Raw genomic sequence first — 20454 nt, forward strand, 5'->3', positions numbered from 1 at the left:
TGGAAATTTTTAAAAGTTTATATGTTGACATATTCCTTTCTTTGAGAAGTTAATATTTAGTGTGGAGTGTTATCACCTCAAAAGCAAAACATAATTAGAACAAGAGGAATAAATTACTTTTATAGTATAAGCTTGTGTCTTATATTTAATAATATGGGAACTAGATTATAATGAGAATAAGTTAAATTATCCAACGTGAGAATGTTTTTCAGGGTAAATTACCAAATAATCAAATGTGGATAACTTATGTCTTTGTTCCAATTATTTATTTGTTTTTTTACTTCTTTTTATTTGAGCCGTGTTCAATTTAGCATAAAAAAATTGTTTAATTATATATATAGTTTAATGCTTTAGTTTAAAAAATATTAATCACAATAACTATTTTAAAATTCAAATTAATTTTTTATACACTAATTATCATATATATTTAAATAAATAATTTTTTTTATAAAAATAAATAAACTACAGATTTATTGAAATATAAAAATAAAAATAATTTATAAATGAATCTAAAAGGTTTTTTTTAAATATTGGTTTTTTTTTTAAATTAATTATTAAAATAGGCATTTCTACCATTATTTTGGAATGGTAAAATGCCGATTTTAGTGATTAATTTAAAAAAACAATATTTAAAAAAAAAGCCACATAAACAATATAAATAAATTAATAAATAAATTTAAAAAAAAAATCCCATCCTAGAGCCTTGACTACCCCCACTTTTCTAGAAGACCAAATTATCCTGTAATGTTTTCATTTCACCCCCTCAATTCTTTTTTATTTATCTATTTTTATTTTTAACACCACTTTCAATCCCCCGTTCACACAGTTAAAAAAACCCCATGAACTCCCAAACCTCTTCTCCTCCTCCTCCTCCTCCTCCTCCTCCGCCATTGTTCCTCTCCGAGCTCCAGATCTACAAACCCTAGATATGCCGAGCGTTGCCGTCAAGCTCTACAGCGTCTTCTTCAAGCTCCTCCTCAAGCGCCGCCTCCATTCCCTCCTCCACTCCCCCTCCTCCTCCCTTTTCGGCCTCACCTCCCGCCCCGACGACTCCTCCACCCCCGCTTCCCCCTCCTTCGGCTCCGACTCCGTCGCCACTAAGGACATCCACATCGACCCTCTCACCTCCCTCTCCATCCGCATCTTCCTCCCTGATCCCTCCTCTACTGCTGTTCCTCATCACCAGGACCTCTCCCACCTCCGCCGCACTAGCTACTCCGGAGCCCACCTTGCCGCTGCCTCCCCTTCCATTGACCAACCCCGCCGCAGCAGCTACGGTAGCCCCACCGACCCTTGCGCGTATAGCGGGTATTTGCCAACTGATGACGCTTGGCGTCGTCCGGGCTCGAGAAAGCTTCCGGTGATGCTGCAGTTCCATGGAGGCGCCTTCGTGTCCGGTAGTAATACATCGCCGGCGAATGATTTGTTCTGCCGGAGAATCGCCAGGTTGTGTGATGTGATCGTGATCGCCGTCGGGTATAGATTGGCGCCGGAGAGTCGGTATCCAGCGGCGTTTGAGGATGGATTAAAGGTGTTGAATTGGCTGGCGAAGCAGGCGAATCTGGCGGAGTGTAGCAAGTCGATGGGTAATTTGAGAAGTGGGGATGCGAGGAGAGCTGATGGGCAGAGGTATATTGTGGATACTTTTGGGGCTTCTACTGTCGAGCCATGGTTGGCAGCTCATGGTGATCCTTCAAGGTAACCATAATTCTCTCTTCCTTTCTCTTTTGAACCAAAGTTTTTGTGAGTTGCTTAGTTGGATCTGATATTTGGCTTCTGAACTGAATTTAAATCTTTGATCTTTGGAAGTTTGAATCTTTGATCTGCAGTTTGTCTTCTTTTCTATAAAATGATCATTGAATCAAGATTATAGATTAAAGTAATTTAGCATGCGGGTCAGTGTATGATCTTGCTGAAATTTCAGTTGAACAATTTATTTCTCTCTTATTTATTTTCCTAGGTTTCAGGTTGTAATGTCTATTTAAGCCAAGAGAAGCAGTGTGCTAGTTCCACATATGGACGCTTATTATAATGAACATTGGTACATAATTTATTGTTTTAAATTGACAGTCCCCCGAGCTATGGTATACACTAAGAAAACCTAGCGTGTTGAATGTTTATTAGACTGAAATTCCACAAATAATAGTTTTACTCATCTAGTTAGTTTTGAGTAAGACGGTCATGAAAGTGTCAGAAGTCAAATATATGAACAGATCAGAGTGTCCTTGGAGGTGAAGTTGTTGTGGGATGGGATAACTTCGCTGCATTGCAACCAGTTATCTGGTGATGCAAAACTGAGGTATAACTTTGACGGCAAATAGATGATTTCTACTCGGATCCTTTTAGCATGATTATTTATTTTTTGCTTGAAGGTTCATAATTCCAATAAACTCAAGGATGTGGTTTAAGTTTTCCTGATAATCACGGAACCTCTGAATAAAAAAGCTCAAGGCAACACTAAAACAGAGAGAGATGATTTTGAGAATATGATTTCATCAGTAGGCTTATGAGAGATAGAAGAGCTATAAGAAGTGGTTATTTGAAACAGTAGAAATGTTAGAAGATTTTGAATTGATTGCATTTTAGATATTTGCAGACATGAGAAAATGGCTGTTCAGCTGTAGACTTCACTTTGTTGTGTATTCTATTAAACGCCATCTTTGTTGTACGTCTGCTCTTGGGTTTTTATGCTGCATGACGGGTTAGTGTATCATTATTACAAATAAAGCTAAGTTTGTTTTGAGGTTGACAGGTGTCTTCCGATAGGCACAACTTCAAAAGTTTAGTACATTAATGTACAACACTTGCTAGCATCATGCCTTTGACATGGTACATAGGAGGTCTAAAGGGCTATTGGACAAGCCATTAATTCTATGAAAATTGGTATACCTAAAATGACAATTGTAAGGTGAATTAATTAAAAGCTTGCGTGAGTGTTGGTAAGACATTAAAGTTTCTCATTGACTTCTTTTGAACTTGTAATTATGCTTGCCAGCGTATTTGTCTCTTATTCATATTGGAAATCTCTGCTTATTTTAAGCAGATACTTAGAGCCAAGAGGATATTGGTGTTTGCGCAATTTTATCAGTCTCATAATTGTTAGAAACTCTTATAGACCATGGTATTGTATTAAAGGTGTCCTGATATCTTGTTTGTTCATTTATGACTGCATTGATCATTCCGAATCAAGTAGCATTGCAAAATTGACTTTCAAACCCCAACACAATTGTCACCTTTGCTGTGTGTTTTGACATTCCTGTTTAACTGGTTGAATGTTAATACCATCATTCAAAGCTTTATCTCCCTTTTATATATATATAAATCCCTTTTTTTCCCCTACGAAAGGACCTGCTTATAATTTTGGACACTTGATGATTTTATTCCTCCTGGCCCACCTCACCCTCTAAATCACCAATATGTGCTGCAGTTGCCACAGTTAGGACACTCATCTGCTGTTTGTATCATACATACTGTATGGAAGTCACAAGTTCATAACCCTATTGTGTTGCATGCCAATGTATTTATAAGATGTATATGTTCCATTCTCTAAGCATTTGTTAGCGATCCATGATTTTACTATCTTGTCTGTTTCCTTAGCTGAAATACATGATCTTTTTATCCTTTACTGAAAACGAATTGTCATACTGTGCACTATGTAAAATAATGCTCCGATGTTTCATCATGACAGATGTGTCCTTCTTGGCGTGAGCTGCGGTGCAAATATTGCCGATTATGTAGCTCGGAAGGCAGTCGAGGCCAAGAATCTTCTAGATCCTGTTAAGGTCGTTGCACAGGTGCTGATGTATCCTTTCTTCATTGGAAGTGTTCCCACCCATTCCGAAATAAAGCTAACAAACTCCTACTTTTACGACAAATCCATGTGCCTGCTCGCCTGGAGATTGTTCTTACCAGAGTACGAGTTCGACCTTGATCATCCAGCTGCAAACCCACTCGTCCCCGGAAGGGGGCCTCCTTTGAAATGCATGCCACCTACCCTTACAGTTGTAGCAGAGCATGATTGGATGAGGGACCGAGCAATTGCATATTCAGAGGAGCTCCGGAAAGTGAATCTCGATTCCCCTGTTCTTGAATACAAGGATTCCGTTCATGAGTTTGCGACACTAGACATGCTTCTCACATCCCCACAGGCTCAGGCCTGTGCTGATGACATTGCAATCTGGGTGAAGAAATACATATCACAACGTGGTCATGAATTCTCTTATTAGAACAGAACTTTTTTATACATAGTAAAGATCATCACTGAGATGTTTTCTCTCTGCTGTAATTATAGTTTCTCTTTGATTTGCGCTGATGCGATTATCAGGTTTAGCAATTCTTTCTTTCTTTTTTTCTGAAGTATTTCATGATTTTTGTGTTGTGTTGTAATATGAGAAGAGTAGCGATGGTATAATGTGATGTTATGCCCTTTACTGAACTTCTTATGCATTTATGGTCTTTCTTCTCTTGAGTAATATGGTGTAATGTATGATGGAGGCTTCTTGCATACCTTTAATTGTAAAAAAAAAAATGGGAAATTTAATTGATATAGTGATTGAAATTAAAATTTATTATGCAGGGATTAAAATTATATAATGGATTGGATGAAAATCTATATTCATTTTCTATTTTTAATCTGATTGGTATTTTTTTTTTTTTAAAGAAATGTTAGGAATACAAGATGCTTTAGTGGTCTGTGTTAAATGAAGTTCTTTGGTTTATTATATCATTTTTATGTCCCTTGTTTTTTAAGAATTGTGATAATCATGTATCCATATTCCATTGCATTAAATTTATCTTAAATAATTATATTTAACTATTCAACCTTATGTACGGATTGTCCACGTATTAATTATGAGCTAAAATTTATTTATTTATTTATTTTATGGTTTTGACCGGAGAACTATTGCATTTTTTGTCGCTACCAATTTAAAATAATATGCTAGATTAAATAATAAATAATATATATAAAAAAATTGATAAATCAAATTTTAACATGTTTGAGGAAATCAAATAACATTAAATGATAGTTTTTGGATGAAGTTAATTTTTAACTGGATTTTATATTTTATTTTATTTTATTAGTTAAGGGTTAGCAATTTTGAATATTTTTATTAATAAAATTAGTAGAAATTGATTCATAATTTCAGACCATATGATAAAGAAGATATGAGTAGCGTAAAGGCACATAGCCCGTTAATATAATGAAATTTTATTCATAATAAAATCTTACTAGAACCATTTGAGTCTTTGTTTCATTCTCTACTTTTATCTTGCAATATTGAGTTGATAAAACTATGTTGGACAAAGCTATTGAAATAAATTTTAAACCCCTTATATTTTCAAATAAATTGAAAATTTATTAAAAATGATGATAACAATAATCAAATGTTTCATTATCAATTTATTAAATAATAAATATTGGATCAAGCTCTTAGATAAAAAAAAAATTTACAAGAAAAAAATGTGTGTTTGGATTGAAACGCTTACAATTTTACTGTAGTTATTTAGATTGATTATACTTTTTTATTATTAGTTTATATTAAATTCAAATTTTTGATAATGTCTTATTCTACTCAATTAATTATATTTTTTCTCTTTCAAAACTCCTTATAAAGAATTCTGATATATTTTATAAACTTTTATAGTAAAAAAAAAAGCAATCCAAACCACACTTATTATTTATATAAAATTATAACTCAATAGAAACAATATAACAAAAAATATATCATCTTGACTTGGAAAAGTTGATATTACCTTTTGCAGAGGGCATATATGTAATTTTTCTAAATATAAATTTATTTTATTAATAATTATGATTTAAAATGTTAAAAAATGTAAAAGAATTTACAAGTAGAAAATTAATGTTGGGTATGCACGCAACTATAAAAATATTTTCACATGTTTTAAATCCATTAATTATGGCAACGAGTACTTGATTGAATTCTAATAGAGAATATATAGAAAATAATTTCAATTTTTTGAAAAGTATAGAAAAAAAATACAAAGAAATATTATATGTTTATTTATAACCTTTAAATTTAACCTTTTATAAAACAAATTATATTTTCAAAATATATTAAACATATATTAGAAATTTCAAAACATCTTAGCCTTATTTCATCCTGTATTTGTGGCACATTCATATGTCTTATATGATATATATATATATATATATATACACATGTTAAGTCACATTCTTTTCATGATCACTTTATTTATAAATATTGCGAAAATGAATATAAGAAACAAGAATTACACTCTCTTCTTAATAAATAAATTCATTTGGATTGATTTTTAGTGATTTTCATAAGTTTAAAAGTTATTTAAAATTATATGTAATAATTAAATTTTTAATATCTCAATATGCCACTTGCACTAGAACTTAGATGTTGGAGGAAATCAAATGAAAGGGACAAAATACAGGTAATAGCTTTCAATTTTGTTAATATTTTAAGTGAATTTTCTTTACGAATAATGATTTATAATTAAAAAATAAAAAAAATTGAATTATATGATTAAAATTTATTTATTTATATCAATATTTTAAATAATAAAAATATTAATTTTAACATCAATTATTTATTTTTGTTTCTTCAACAGGCTTGAGAATAGGATTCCTAGGTGATTTAACTGGGGAAGAATATATAACTTTAATGGAAATATCATCTCCTGTCCACCACTTTATTGTTATAAAATATGGTTATAAAATATGGGGTTTGTCAACATTTTAAAATAAATAAAAATAAAAAAATACAGATGCATGTAATCTTTTTTATTATTGTAAAATAGAAAGCCGTGATAAGAAAAACTCTTATAAAATCCACTATTTTAATATATTATGTATATATTAATATATAATTAGCTCTTATTTTTCTAAATAGTTAAAACATTGAAAATTTATTTATTTTTATCAATCTGTTTTTTTTTACTTAATATAATTCATAAATGTTGACAATTAAATGTAAGTCCAATATATATATATATATATATATTGCATTGGAAGACTTATAATATATATATATATATATTAATATATATATATATCCAATCTACCGGGACGTTTATAAATAACAATTTTAAAGATTTCTAGGACTATTGGACTTGAATTCAATAATTATAGATCATACATTAATATAAATAGTAATTATGATCTCAACAGTAACTTTTTAAATTATAACTCACATTCACTTTTAAATCGAGTACAACTCCCAACCACTATTTTTTCTTAATTTTTCTTCATATATATATATATATATATATATATGTATATATATAATTAGCTGGAGACTGGAAGCGAATTGATTTCACTAATATATAGGGTTCTATTTGCAAATAGACCTTGATCCCCATTTTAATTGTCACTCTGGTGTTCCTTTTCTCCATCAATGGTCGTCGTCGAACTCTAGGTATGATTTTCCACTTTTTTCTCTTCTTCTAGTACTATTGTTTCGCACGATGGCAATAAGAGTGTCTGAGTGGTGTTGTTGATGATGAAGGATTGGTATTTAACTGGTTTTTGTGCATTTGGTGATAGAAATGGCAGTTATAATAACATTTGAGGGACTCCTCAATTCACTAACTTTGATCATGTCTCATGAACAAGAAACCCTAATTTTGGAACTGTTATCTTCTTCCTAAAGTTTTTGTTTTGTTTTTGTTAATTGTTATTTATGAATTTGAGCAACTGTTAGTGTAGTGTTGATTGTGAATTATTCAAAAGCTGATTGATAATATTTAGTGAGAAAGATGACACTAAGAAACCATTTTTTTTTTTTAACATTGATAGATGCAAAGTAGGATGAATTTAAAAATAAATACTTGAAATCTAGTAAACGATAATGCTAAAAAAAATGTTGGTCTTTACTTATAGTTTAATTTTGGTATGAGGTGTTCTAGTGTCAAAAGCATCTGTTTGAGAAGAAATGGAACCAAGGTCTTGTTTTTCTTATTTTATTGAATGAAAGAGGAAGATATACAGTAGCAGGAGTATAAAACTATGTACATGACATATGGTCAAAGATAATGGTGATACATAGCTGCTATTGAATAAAAAGTGTATGACATAACTTTTTTCTTAACAAATTTTTATGATTGATAGACATTAACTTGGTTTAAAGGCTTTATTTACACTGTTGAATTACTTCTTTATCTGTTTTTGGCTCAGTGCAAGATCTTGACCTGACAGGAGCACCAATGTCATGACTGCCTTACTATTGGCAGCGGTTCGAGGTGTATGCACTTCTGCACAACCTCCCCGGCTGACCAAATTCACTCTTCATCCTCCCAAAGCTGTAAGCTCTTTGCCTCTTGTCACTTATGATGATTGCCTGATGAGATGCATGACCAAGTTCCTGTCCTATTTCTACTTTGTTCATGTGAACATGTAGTATCTGATTGCTTTTTCTACTCTCAATTCTTTTCTTATCTACTTTATTTGTTTCATAGGTATGCATGTTTATTTTTTCTAGTGTGGTATGAGATGCAAATTTGTATCGGAAGTCATTAATATAGGTTTCTACTTCCTACTGCATGACAATTAAAAAGCAGTATATTAATTGGATGTTGTGTCTTTCCCTTTGTGATATTGAACTCAAACTTTGCAAACTATTGATTTGGTCTGTGTTGAAATCGACATTATGAAGTGCAAATTTATGTCATGCATATTTTTTACAGGTACATGTAGAATTTTCAGATGGGAGCTTATTCAAACTTTCAGCTGAATTTCTTCGGGTGCATAGTCCATCAGTAGATAGCAAGATAAGATCAATAGGTGGTGAAAAGGTAATTTTTGTTTTGCAAAGTTTAAGTGATATTTTCTTTCAATGACTTTTTGTTGCTAGAATTCAGTTCAAGGGTTTGTGTACTCTCCTTTACATGAAGATTTTCTGCTAATTCCTATTTACTATCAAATTTGATAATGATGCTGATGTTATGATTCTGAATTTCTGATAGATAATACTTTATCAAATACGGTGGAGAATAATTTAATAAAATGGTTTATTACATAACCTAGCGAAATAAGGGATAGAGATTTAGAGCAAAATGAACTGAATTGATGCTACGGTGGTGAAGATGGAAATTAAAACTTGTGTAGTTTTCAAAAATATGACATGCATGTATCTCAAATTATTAACAAGACATGGTTGTAGGGCACTATGGAATTTTACCAAGTCTGTTCCACCAAGCCCTGGCTATCCATTCTAATCCATGAGAATAAAAGATTTATATCCAATTGAGCTTTTGATATTCAATCCGGTTGTTATTCTTACTTGTTCTTTTCCATCAAAACATAAATCCATTTTTGAGAAGTGAAATGAAGTATGAAGTCAACACTACCTTGAATTATGTTTTAGTGTTTTACTAAGTCACATTGAACTATATAAATGATAACCTCTTCTTCTTAATCTTACCTAGGCATTTCCAACAAAGCTTGAACTGATGGAATCTAATATATCATCATTGTAATATAAGTATATAAATATGTATGCATGCACGCTATTACTGCTCAATTTAAAGGTAGTATTCATTCTGTTCGCATGAAGCAGGTGATATTTGGTCGACGGCATGTAGGTATAATGTCAGCAGAACCAGTTGGAAATTATGGAGTGAAGTAAGCATCTAGTGTCTTTAAATTTACTCTGCGAGTCATTCATGATTTGTGTAAGCCTATCTTTTTTTGTCAGGATAATCTTCGATGATATGCATAAGACTGGTATCTACACATGGGATTATTTCTACCATCTAAGTACCAACAAGTTTTCTCTCATGCGAAACTACATAAAAATCTTGAAGAAACATGGCCTTAGTCGAGATCCTTCTCGGAGAAAATGAGGCATTATATTGTTTCGAGAATTGTTATTGAAATTTATGCTCTTGAAGAAATTCAAATGTGACCTTATTGGTTTTTAACACTATGGGGAATACACAGGTTTTGAAAGAACTCAATATCATCAATTGTATTACTGGAGTGGTTTCCTTATCATTCCAAGATTTGTTGCAATGACACATTGTTTGTACATTTGTTACTCCATTTAATGATGTTTTTTATGAGATGTATAATTGCTTAAAGTCCCTGTAAATAATTTCAAATGCCTGCATTTTTAGACAAGGCAACCAGGAGCAATTCAAACATGACCACCATGAAAATTCCAAAAAACCCGATTCATTTTGGATAAGGAACCTTGGAAATCTCATATCCCTGAAGAAAGGATATGAATTGTTAGCTGAAAACATATGACAAATACAACTCCAGATACTTCTACAAAGTTGGATACAAATTGAATTTGGGAGAAAGATGGCACCTTATCAAAGCAGTCTAAGAACTGTTCTGAGCAGATTTTAAACATTTTTTGTTTAATAAAAAATTGGCAATAACAGGTTTACAAATCTATCACACGAGAAAGCTTCTGGATCCTATTCAATAAGAAATCGCCTTGTTTGATGGTTGCTTGATAAAGTGCATTCTTTGCATCCGGCCTGTTTGTTTCAAGAACCCCAGCAACCTTGTCTATTTTGCAGTGGAGTTTCCCAGCAGCTATGAAGCGTGACAATTCCCTAACAAATAAAAGAAAATTTTAATTAAATACTCCATCGATTTTTATCTTGTAATATTGATGTGAGTGATCCTACTAAACATATTAGCAGTCGAAGATAATTACATGATTTTGTAATTGGAATGAGGTAAGTTAGGAACAAGCCATCAACAAGCCATATTTATCAAAATATAATAAGAGTAATGATTACTATTATCACAATAAAAGAAGAAAATATAACAAAGGATAAGTACTCACAGATCTATGAAATCAACAGTGACACCAAATGCTGTTGCCATTGCTTCCATGGTAACACTCTTGTAGGACTCGAGAAACTGAGAATAGATGACAGTTCGGACCTCCCTCATATAGAACCGGAAGTGAGGCTGCAGATAGCGATCCAGCTTTATCTGCTCAGTCAAGCCAGCTGAAAAGCAAAAAAGTGAGTACATTGCTACAGTGACTTATATACATCAAACGTAAGTGGCAACACTGGAAAATGACAGCCCTAGAAACCAGAATTGGTCAAGTGTAGTTAGTTTGAGATTTTCAAAGACAATTTATAATGAAGACAAGGATGAGCACGGAGTGACATCAACTAAGAATAAAAGAGAGCAGACTTGGTCATAGAGATTGATTTGACAAAAGAAGACAATCAAGAGACAAATGTGTGGCATAACTAGCACAAATGCTTAGATGAGATGCTTCAAATCACATGGAAAGCATAAGTTTTTTAATTTATACATCCACAAAAGAAGCCAAAAAGTCATATTGTGCCCCCAAAAAAAAAACAGAAGGGAAGAAAGAAATCCATGCATAAGCAAGCTGCACTGGTTAAAGTACTTACAGAATGCAGAGAAGAAAGACTTGTATTGGCACTGGTAGAGAGAATTCAAAAACTCAGACAGATAAGGGACTTTTCCTATAACAGCCAGTATTTCTGGTGCATCAACCACCTGCAATAGTTTGCATCATCAAGTCATCTACAGGCACAGAAAAAATACATACAAGAATACAATAAAAGATTCAAATTACCTTTTGCTTTAGTGAAACTCTGTCCAATGAAATAATGCTGGTGAGGACAGTGTAGAAGATGAAGGTATCATAAGGGAATAGTTCATAGGTTGTGAAAGTTGAAATAGAATCCAAAAACAGATTAGCCGCTTTCTTGAAGTTCCTAGTAGACATACAGTACAGGCCTTCATATACCTTTAAACGGTTTTTCCTCTCCCAATCACCTCCCTCCTCAAATAAGCTGTCATCAATCGGATTACACTTGATTAAATATCATTAATTGGGTATTATACTAGTATTAACGCTAGCAATTAAAATAATCCTTTCAGAAACCAACTCTTACTTCTTAGCCTTGTCAATGCTTTTGGAGATAAGATCAAAATCCAAATAGAAAAATCCAAGTTGGAGAGTGTAGAAAACTAGGTCCATCTTTTGACCTACAGCAACTGTTTTGCTCTCAGTTAATTTGAGTTGCTCCAAAGCCTTTTCCTGCATTTGATAGTCAGTCAGCAACAAACCATGTTTACTACAGGAAGTTCACTTATTAAATAAAGACAATCTGAAAAATGCAGACTTGAGGAAAACATACCTTACATCCTATTTGGATGTAAAACAAGGATTTAGCTAGATGAGCTTCACGCACTTCACTTTCACCTAAGTTCTCTTCTGCATCAACAATCCTATGACATAATGCAAAATGCAACTAAAAGATGAGGACTAGAAGGGTCAAAAACTTAAACAAATGTAAAATGCTCTCATAAGATCAGATCAGTAAAAATGGATGTTTAAGTTTCAAACAGTTAAAAAAAAAAGTAATCCATAAAAAGGATAAATATAGCATATTTGTTCAAGAAAATTAACATCTAGAATGGGAATAAACATTCATCATATTCATGACCCATTCTTTGACACCATTAACATATTATGAGAAGTTCAAGCATGAAATGATTACCAACGTACTATGATGTAAACTCATATCAACAAGTAGAACTAGATCCTCATTAAAAAAAAATCAAACCAAGAAGCTTAACAGCTTAAACTAAAGTTCAATATTTAAGAAAATATACTTCAATTTAACAGAAGATAAAAGAAAAAAATGCTTAAGAAAAACTGCAAACCACAGTTAAGCATCTATATCCATGAATACTCTAGCGGACAAGAAATGTTATACAGCCAGCAGTGGATTACGATCCACGTCAGCAGCAGTATCCAACCCAGGGCTAATTACTCTGAATCAGACCCTCCAAACTTAACAATATTTATTACTCAAAAAATAAAAAATAAAACAAAATAACAGATAAAAACACAAATTCTAAACAATTTATCATTTAAAAGTAATCCTATATATAAGTCTCTTCATGAGAAATATATGAGTGTATGTGTTCAATTGTGTGGTCTTTTATGAAAATCACGCATACATATAACCTCATAAAGTTTATCTTTTGAAATATGCCTCCACAAAGTTGAGATTTTTGCATATACACCTTTTCGTTATTAACCATGTTTTGTGGATCTGCCAGGAGATCTTCGGGTAATTATTAGCTCAACAATGAAAAGCACAAGTTGCTTCTCTTGTCATCTGGTATTGAACGTTGAAGGTTAGAAGGTCCTACAGAATCAATATTCTAAGAAATTAAACACCTTCCTCAAGGTTGCAACCATTTGTCAATCTGATCACTGCCGCAGGCAAAACAGTGAGTGTACCCTTAAAGATCTTGCTTCCAAACCATGAGAGCTCCAAATTTAAATAAGGGGAAATTTTGGGACACATATTCAGACGACTCCCTAAAACTTCCTTTGAAGAATCAAAAGATAAATGCTGAGACAATCAAATACATGTTCTTCTAACAACAAATTGTAAATAATAAATAATAGGGCACTTCTAGAAAGGTGTGCATTAAGCTACATCATAATTCATCTATAGGAGCCTCACAGCCGAAAAATTTGAGTGCATTTCCAAAACGTTTAAATAAGCTGCCGCAATGACATAATCCATACATAATAGTACAGCATCATAAATGATGAGCAATCATAAACATAGGACTATCTGATATTCCTTCCTAAACACTACTAGAACCATTTCCTTCGCTATAAAGCTGATTATAGCTTAAAATCATTAACACATGCTAAAAACTTGAAATTTACAAATTGAAAAACACAAGCTACAACTACGTTGCTCAAGTCATTTGCTACCCACCGACTATCAGACTGGGTAGCAGGTGCTTTCAATGCAAACTGTACAAGTTTTATGGACAAAAATATCGTGTACAGACTCATTACACAAAGATCATAAACCATTTCTAATCTAACACTCCAATCCAAAGTGAACAATTTTCATATAGACTTCAATTAAAAAACAAATCCATAAAATCTGATCGCTAATAATTACAAGACAAGAACCACAAATATTCAAGATCCATCAAAAACATAAATTTTCACAGCATATCAAACATTTCAGAACCAAAAGAAAAAATTGAACTTCCAGAACAAACCCTAGGGTAAGCGATCCAACGAATTTACACCCAAAAAAATGCGCAATCAAATAATAAAAGGGTAAAAAAAAAAAGATGAAGAAAAAAGAGGCTCACTTCTCATCGAGCTTCTTGATCTCCTCCTCGTTCCGCTTCCGCATCTCATCCAGCAAACCCTGATCCCTATCAATCAAAGAGTCCGAAGCAAGACTCTCATAGAGAGAATCCATATCTGCAATCAAGGGCCACCGCCATAAAAACACACGAGAAGCAAGGACAAAAGGGGGAAAGAGAGGAAGGAGAAGAAGAGCTACCAAGGGATCGGACGGTGGAGACGACCTCATCTCTGAGTCGGACCTTGTCGATATCATCCACATCAGGGTGGGTAAGAAGGAATATCTTGTGAGCTAGCACTAGATGGGGCTCTTGTTTGCCATCTTGCCCCTCCATTTCCACTCCACCACTACTCTTCTCCGAGCTTCTTCTTCTTCTCCTCCTCCTCTTCGATTTCTAGGGCTTTGAACTCGGTTTCTTGTGAGAGAGAGAGAGTTATATAGGCCGGTGCTTAGCGGGTCGGGTATAGTTTTCCTCCACCCGAATCCGAACCCACTTTTGAGGATCGGATTCGGGTTAAAAAATGATCAGGATCCGACCCGAAATGTGTTAAAAGTCAGTGAAAAATTAACACGTATTGGCTGTGGATGTGAATCGGGTCCAGATCCTGTAAAACGGGTTTCGGATCTTTACTACTATCGGGTGTCGTGAGCATCCGACCCGTTTTGGCTAGCGAATCGTGGATAGCTCGACCCAAAAGAGAAGAAACGAGAAAGGGCAAGACGGGGGGGGGAGAGAGAGAGAGAGAGGAGAAGATCGAATTGGTAGGCATTTCATCGATCTCTTTTCAGCTTTGACAGCTAGGTTTAGTGATGTAACTCGCATTCCCTTTTGAGATTTTCTATCTGGAAATGATTTGTTGTTGTTCTCTGAATTGGATAGGGTTTTGTGAAGTTTATCTTGTGATTTTTGTTGATTGGCTTTGTTTATTGCTTTGTCTATGTTGAATTCCAGTCGGGGATTAGAGTTTAGATTTCTCTGGGCTGTTAATTTTAGTGGAGTTTGTGGATTGATGATTGTTCTATTGGCTAATCATCTATTGTGAATGGAATTTATTGCAAAAATTCACCCTTTTTGATAAATCTATGGAGAAGAGAGTTGATATCAGTTTGTTTGATGGATTTAAAGATGTACTCTTTTTGTTTTGTTAGTGTAGGAAGCTGGAGATCATGGTGAAGAAATTATGAACACAAGGGTTGAACAATTATATGGATTTGGATAGTATTGTTGAAGCCCAGTGGTGGATTCAAGTTTAGTATATTTAGATTTCTCTGGGCTGCGGAGTTTTGCATAATCTGTGGATTGATGATTGTTATGTGGGTTATTTGGTAGTTGAGTTTATTGCAAAAAACCAGACCTTTTTTGCTTACTAAATCTGTGGAGAAGAGGGTTGATATCAGTTCGTTTGATGGATTTAAAGTGATATATTTTTTGTGTTGTTAGTATAGGAATTTGTGGATGGAAGGTTTCAATTGTTTCCCCCTTTTTTTTTTGGAATTCATGGTGGACTAAATATGGTTTTAAGGGTTGAACGATGAACATGGGTTTGGATAGTATTGTTAAAGTTCAGTGGTGGGGTTTGATTTTAGTGGAGTCTGTCGATGAATGATTGCTCTATGTGCTATTCATGCAATCTAGTTTTTTTAATTCATTTACTGTTAATTGAGTTTATTGCAAAAACTCACATATTTTTTTTACTAAATTTGTGGAGAAGAAAGCCTATACCAGTTTGTTGATGGATGTGAAGATATACTCTTGCTAGGTTGTTAGCACTTGAAACTATGGATGAAAGTGCCAATTTTTTTTGGAGTTCAAGGTGGATCATTTATGCCTTGACAAGTTAAAGTTTTAGACAATGACATGGATTTGGATAACATTGATCCCATCATTGCAAGAATAAGAGAGGGATGAATCTGATCTCATTTTGATTTTCTAAATTTTTTGAGGTTTTGTATTTTTTTTTCCTGAATCCTAATAACTGGTTTATACTTTCATTGCTTGCCATTGTTGTGTTTCTGCTCAAAAGTAATTATTTCTGATGATCTAAATGAAGCTGACTGACTTGATGAAACTACTCAAGTTTTAATCTATCTCCAATGAAAGGAAATTTATATTGGATAGCTAGGTTCCGTTATTTCTGCTCAAATTCTGATAGACCTATTATCTAGCTAAAATATGTTTCGTGAACATTTAGTTTGTCATCACTTCTTCTCTTAGTCTGATATTATTTGATCAAACTGTTATGCAGCCAAAAAGATGTTTCCATGTTAGTGGCACCTTGAATGGGTGGCATGGCAGGCACTGATCTGCCATCTATTGGCCGAGTGAGGCTCACTGATCTCATAGCCTCAGAAGGGCTTCCTTCGGATTCTTACAAGATATCTTTATTAACTTTAACACAGTCCCTTGCTCAATATTCTGCCGCTATTATACAGTTACCATCCAGTGATGGGGCACTTCTAAGGTCTGGCCTTGAATCTGCTCGATTTTTCTTCCACCAAAGAGCTTTCCCAGCTGCAGAGATGGTCCAGACTAATGACCCTCGTGAGTGGTGTAAGACGTCTGGTTATTATGCAGACCCCCAATTGTGGCAGGAAATATATGATTATAGGCCTGGTCTGACACCAACAGAGCCTAATGGTGCAATTGAGTTTCCTCCTGCTGGTTTGCCAGATATATTTGCATTACTTGGCAAGGCCTCTCGGGATATTTTAGATGCTATCAGTTTCCATTTGAACCTTCGTAGCTTTTCATTCACTCAAATACTTGATAATGTCCCTTTGAGAAGTAGAGAAGTATCTTCCTCAGTTCTTTCAGTATGCTGTCATTCAAGACCATCATTTCAAGGAGCACAACACCATAGCTTAACTACACAAGAGGATGGGCAGTTGGACATGTTTGCAGACCATGAGCCTCAGGTAGATAAGAGTTTCATAACAATTGTAAAGTCAGAAAGAGCTGGTTTGCACATCAAGGATTTCCATGGGCGTTGGGTACTTGTTGATGGGGACCTTGGCCCTCAAGATGCCATTGTCTACCCTGGTCTTGCCCTTTACCAGGCAACAGCTGGTTATGTCAGCCCGGCTTTGCACAGGATAGAGATGGGCGGTATGCAAGGTAACGTCTATGGAAGGTGTTCTTTTGCTTTCAAGCTCATGCCAAGAGCCATGGCTAGTTTCAGCTGTTCAGAAATGAGAGCAGCTGGGTATGGAGTGGAAGCCCAATTTCAGATGCCTATACAAGTGGATGACTTCATGCAGAGAACCCACCCCACAGATCAACTGTTGACTAGGCATACTTGCACAAGTTATACGTTTCATGCAAGCCAAGATGGTAGGTCAGCATTCTCGCACTTGCAAATTTGTTTCTATTTGTTTCTGTATTTCAGTCAATATTTAGGAAAATTAGGGCATTAAATCAGCCCTTGACATTTTGCAAATCATATTTTCCATGTCATGACTTTTGTTTTTCTTAAAGTGTGCACAATCAGTACAACCAGATGCATTCAGAGAAGGAAGAGGAAGCAGATTTTTATTCCCTGTAATGTCTAGACTTTTGATCTAAGATTCGCCATTTGCATTTAACCAACTTCATTTAGATGTCTTTACAAAATTAGGTGGATATTTTTTACATTAAGTTGGTTTTGGTATCTGATGGCACATGTTGACTATCATGCACTTGATTCATGTTAAGAGCAAGTTATAATTTTCATACTTAAGCAGGTGCATGTACTTATGAAGGTGAATAGCATGAGATAAATGAAAATTTTCCATGTAAGATTTATTCTAACCGTTGCAAGGGTGTAAAAGGAATCCAGTTGAGAAAACGAGAGCAAAGCAAGAAGAAGTGACTGGTTAACACATCGAAACCTTTCAATTGAAAAGATAACCACACATCCTCAGCACTCAAGAAACATCTTTGGATGATGTTTTAACATATTTTAAGCTTCTTTAGGGATACAAAAAAAATAATAATAATAAATAATAAAAAGGAATCTTTTAATGCATTAATTTATAGTGCTTTTGTTTTTCAAATTTGTCATCAGGACAGTGTTGAGCGTCATGTTACATCACAACTGCAACATTAGTTAATCATTTACTCATGTTGAACTGGTTGAACATTGTTCATGGGGAATATCACAATTGAAATGGATTTTCTTGACAATTTGAATTCTGTTAATTAAGCATCATTAGCCATATATGTTGGCCACCTTGTAGACATATCTTAGTGATGAAAAATGAGTTGAATTACCCTTTTCCATGAATTGGTAATTGCTTTGTTGTATTGGCCAATCTCTTTCTACTGTCTAAGTTTTCTATCTAATTCGTTTACTTAGAAGAACCAATCCAGATTTTTGGATATCCTTTGTAATATTACACTAAATCCACTTTTGGCGTGGGGATTAGTTCATATTACCTACCTTTATTTTTTGTTTGTTATGACATTTGCCCACCTGATGTCAAGCATCTTACCAAAAAACCACATGCAATGAACATAGTAGAAAAATGTCATTTTGTAACTACGTTTTTTTTCCATGATTTCTACCTAAGGTCTATGATGCAGTTTGGCCATAGATTGTGCATGTAGATTTTGCATCTTTATTTTCTGTTTGCCAGTTTTAGTTGTTACTGGTTTTTCATATCACCTTCTTAATTATTATTATTGCAATGTTCTGGAATTTGATGCTTCTTTCAGTGCAGCATCATATAAACATTTTCAATTACCTATACTAAGTTGGTTTATTGATGTTGTCAAATATTCTTTGTTGTAATGTGTTTTGATTTTTTTCTGTTATTTTTTTTTTTTAACTAAAGATTTACATAGTGTTCTCTGGTGGGTTGTCCTTCATTATTTGATTAGTTTAGTCTAAAGTACTGATATGGCCTTTTCATATGTGGAGATGGTGATACAGTATCTATGAAACCTATCATTAAGAGGAGGAAGAACAGTTCGGGATCCAAACAGCTTCCTCCTTCCAAGAGACTACGGTGTGCGGCACAGAGGGTTCTGAAGGAGCGAGTCCAAGATATTGCGGATAAGAAGGGAATCAGATTAAGGTTTTGCAATCTCAAGGAATGTGAAGGCCACATTCATGCACTAGACAGCCCATGTGCTAGTATAAGAATGGAAATTGGGTGGCCAGCTGGAGTTCCCTTTGTCCACCCTCATGACCTCCCAAACAAAGCTAAGCTTGGGTTTCTCGAAGCTTATGAACCTGGATGGACAGCCTCTCAGCAAGATATGGAGTTAAGTCCTTTTGAACCCGGACAGGCCAGTCTACACTTAGCTCTCATTCATGTTTTTCTACTTCATGGTTGTCATCCAAAAGTTAGACTGCTTTTTCGTGCACTTATATTTGCTATATTCTTTTCATCGTTCTCATTGAAATTTGGCATAATGTGAGCAGTGTGTTTCATCATTGTCATCAGTTATCAGTTTGAATGTTCAATATTAATTACCATAACAAATGTTCATATCAAGCAAACAAGGACACACTGAAATCACATTTGATTCACTCATGCATCAAAGATTATATATTTCTATAGATATGAAGAGTTTGAAAGAAGCAAAAGGCTCCCCTTCTTTTGTTGTTATTGTTGTTCTCCAAATGCATCAAATTTTTTCCTGGTCACTAATAAAGCTTCTTTTCGACTTTTGTTTTTGTGCAGGAGTCAATCTCCGTAGCATTTGATTTATGGCCGTCTTCTGTCAGCTTATGAGTTCAACATCAAACAAAATCATCTTCCCCAGCCATTCACATGGATGTACATCAATCCCTTTGTATTCCTTCCTAGATTGATACTGCTTTGAATTCTTTTGTCCCAACTGAAATAAGTCGCCTGCACCATGGACAGTGCCTTGGAAAGCTATAGTTGCAGCAAAGAAGCCTATGATACCTCATGATACATGATCCGATCTGTTTATACATTTTCATTATGTCGAGATGCAGGCTGGGTTTGTATGAATAAAGTATGATTATAAGTCAATATTGCTGATTCCATAAGCCTGCAGCAGTTCATTCAGATTACCTACCAGGACCAGGGTGCTGGAAATTTTCTCCATGTGAATTATGGCTCAAGGATACTGAAATCCAATTCAGACATGTAAAAAGTAATTCGGTTTTTGGGGTTGTAAATGTAGATAAGTTTGTAAGCCAGTGATTATTTGTAAAATTTGTTGAATGTACAAGACTCGATATACTACTCCGGAGATGGACATTTATTTATCGGCTTTGTTTAATTTGTGCAAAGTAATGGATGGCAAGCAAGATATGATGCTTTTCATATTGTGATTTTATTTTTAATAGCATGGCTTTAGCACAG

The 20454-nt window shown here is 34.1% G+C and overlaps 4 protein-coding genes across 7 annotated transcripts; 3 read left to right on the forward strand and 1 right to left on the reverse strand.

The window, feature by feature from the left end:
* Window positions 1-834: 834 nt before the first annotated feature.
* Window positions 835-4472, forward strand: LOC120257496 (probable carboxylesterase 16). The gene is made up of 2 exons (XM_039264947.1): window positions 835-1698; window positions 3689-4472. The coding sequence occupies exons 1-2, from the start codon at window positions 929-931 to the stop codon at window positions 4224-4226; spliced, it is 1308 nt and encodes a 435-aa protein (XP_039120881.1). The 5' UTR covers window positions 835-928; the 3' UTR covers window positions 4227-4472.
* A 2810-nt stretch (window positions 4473-7282) lies between these two features.
* On the forward strand, window positions 7283-10018 carry LOC120257497. 2 transcript variants are annotated; one of them, XM_039264950.1, is made up of 5 exons: window positions 7283-7406; window positions 8186-8291; window positions 8674-8781; window positions 9546-9610; window positions 9684-10018. In XM_039264950.1, exons 2-5 carry the CDS (start codon window positions 8199-8201, stop codon window positions 9829-9831), a joined length of 414 nt encoding a protein of 137 aa, XP_039120884.1. In that variant the 5' UTR covers window positions 7283-7406; window positions 8186-8198; the 3' UTR covers window positions 9832-10018. The 2 variants fall into 2 exon arrangements, with proteins under 2 accessions (XP_039120884.1, XP_039120883.1); XM_039264949.1 differs by having other exon boundaries at window positions 7296-7406; window positions 8165-8291.
* A 124-nt stretch (window positions 10019-10142) lies between these two features.
* Window positions 10143-14544, reverse strand: LOC120257523 (26S proteasome non-ATPase regulatory subunit 6). Its single transcript, XM_039264988.1, has 8 exons — window positions 14332-14544; window positions 14135-14249; window positions 12136-12226; window positions 11890-12035; window positions 11568-11787; window positions 11380-11488; window positions 10791-10959; window positions 10143-10554 (listed from the first exon to the last, which is right to left on the reverse strand). The coding sequence occupies exons 1-8, from the start codon at window positions 14465-14467 to the stop codon at window positions 10380-10382; spliced, it is 1161 nt and encodes a 386-aa protein (XP_039120922.1). The 5' UTR covers window positions 14468-14544; the 3' UTR covers window positions 10143-10379.
* Window positions 14545-14799: 255 nt separating this feature from the next.
* LOC120257512 lies at window positions 14800-20418 on the forward strand. 3 transcript variants are annotated; one of them, XM_039264970.1, is made up of 4 exons: window positions 14800-14895; window positions 16380-17464; window positions 19032-19402; window positions 19801-20418. In XM_039264970.1, exons 2-4 carry the CDS (start codon window positions 16414-16416, stop codon window positions 19849-19851), a joined length of 1473 nt encoding a protein of 490 aa, XP_039120904.1. In that variant the 5' UTR covers window positions 14800-14895; window positions 16380-16413; the 3' UTR covers window positions 19852-20418. The 3 variants fall into 3 exon arrangements, with proteins under 3 accessions (XP_039120904.1, XP_039120907.1, XP_039120905.1); XM_039264973.1 differs by having other exon boundaries at window positions 19032-19378; XM_039264971.1 differs by having other exon boundaries at window positions 19044-19402.
* Window positions 20419-20454: the final 36 nt, after the last annotated feature.

This window comes from Dioscorea cayenensis, unplaced genomic scaffold (assembly GCF_009730915.1).
Source record: "Dioscorea cayenensis subsp. rotundata cultivar TDr96_F1 unplaced genomic scaffold, TDr96_F1_v2_PseudoChromosome.rev07_lg8_w22 25.fasta BLBR01002168.1, whole genome shotgun sequence".
Classification (NCBI taxonomy): Eukaryota; Viridiplantae; Streptophyta; class Magnoliopsida; order Dioscoreales; family Dioscoreaceae; genus Dioscorea; species Dioscorea cayenensis.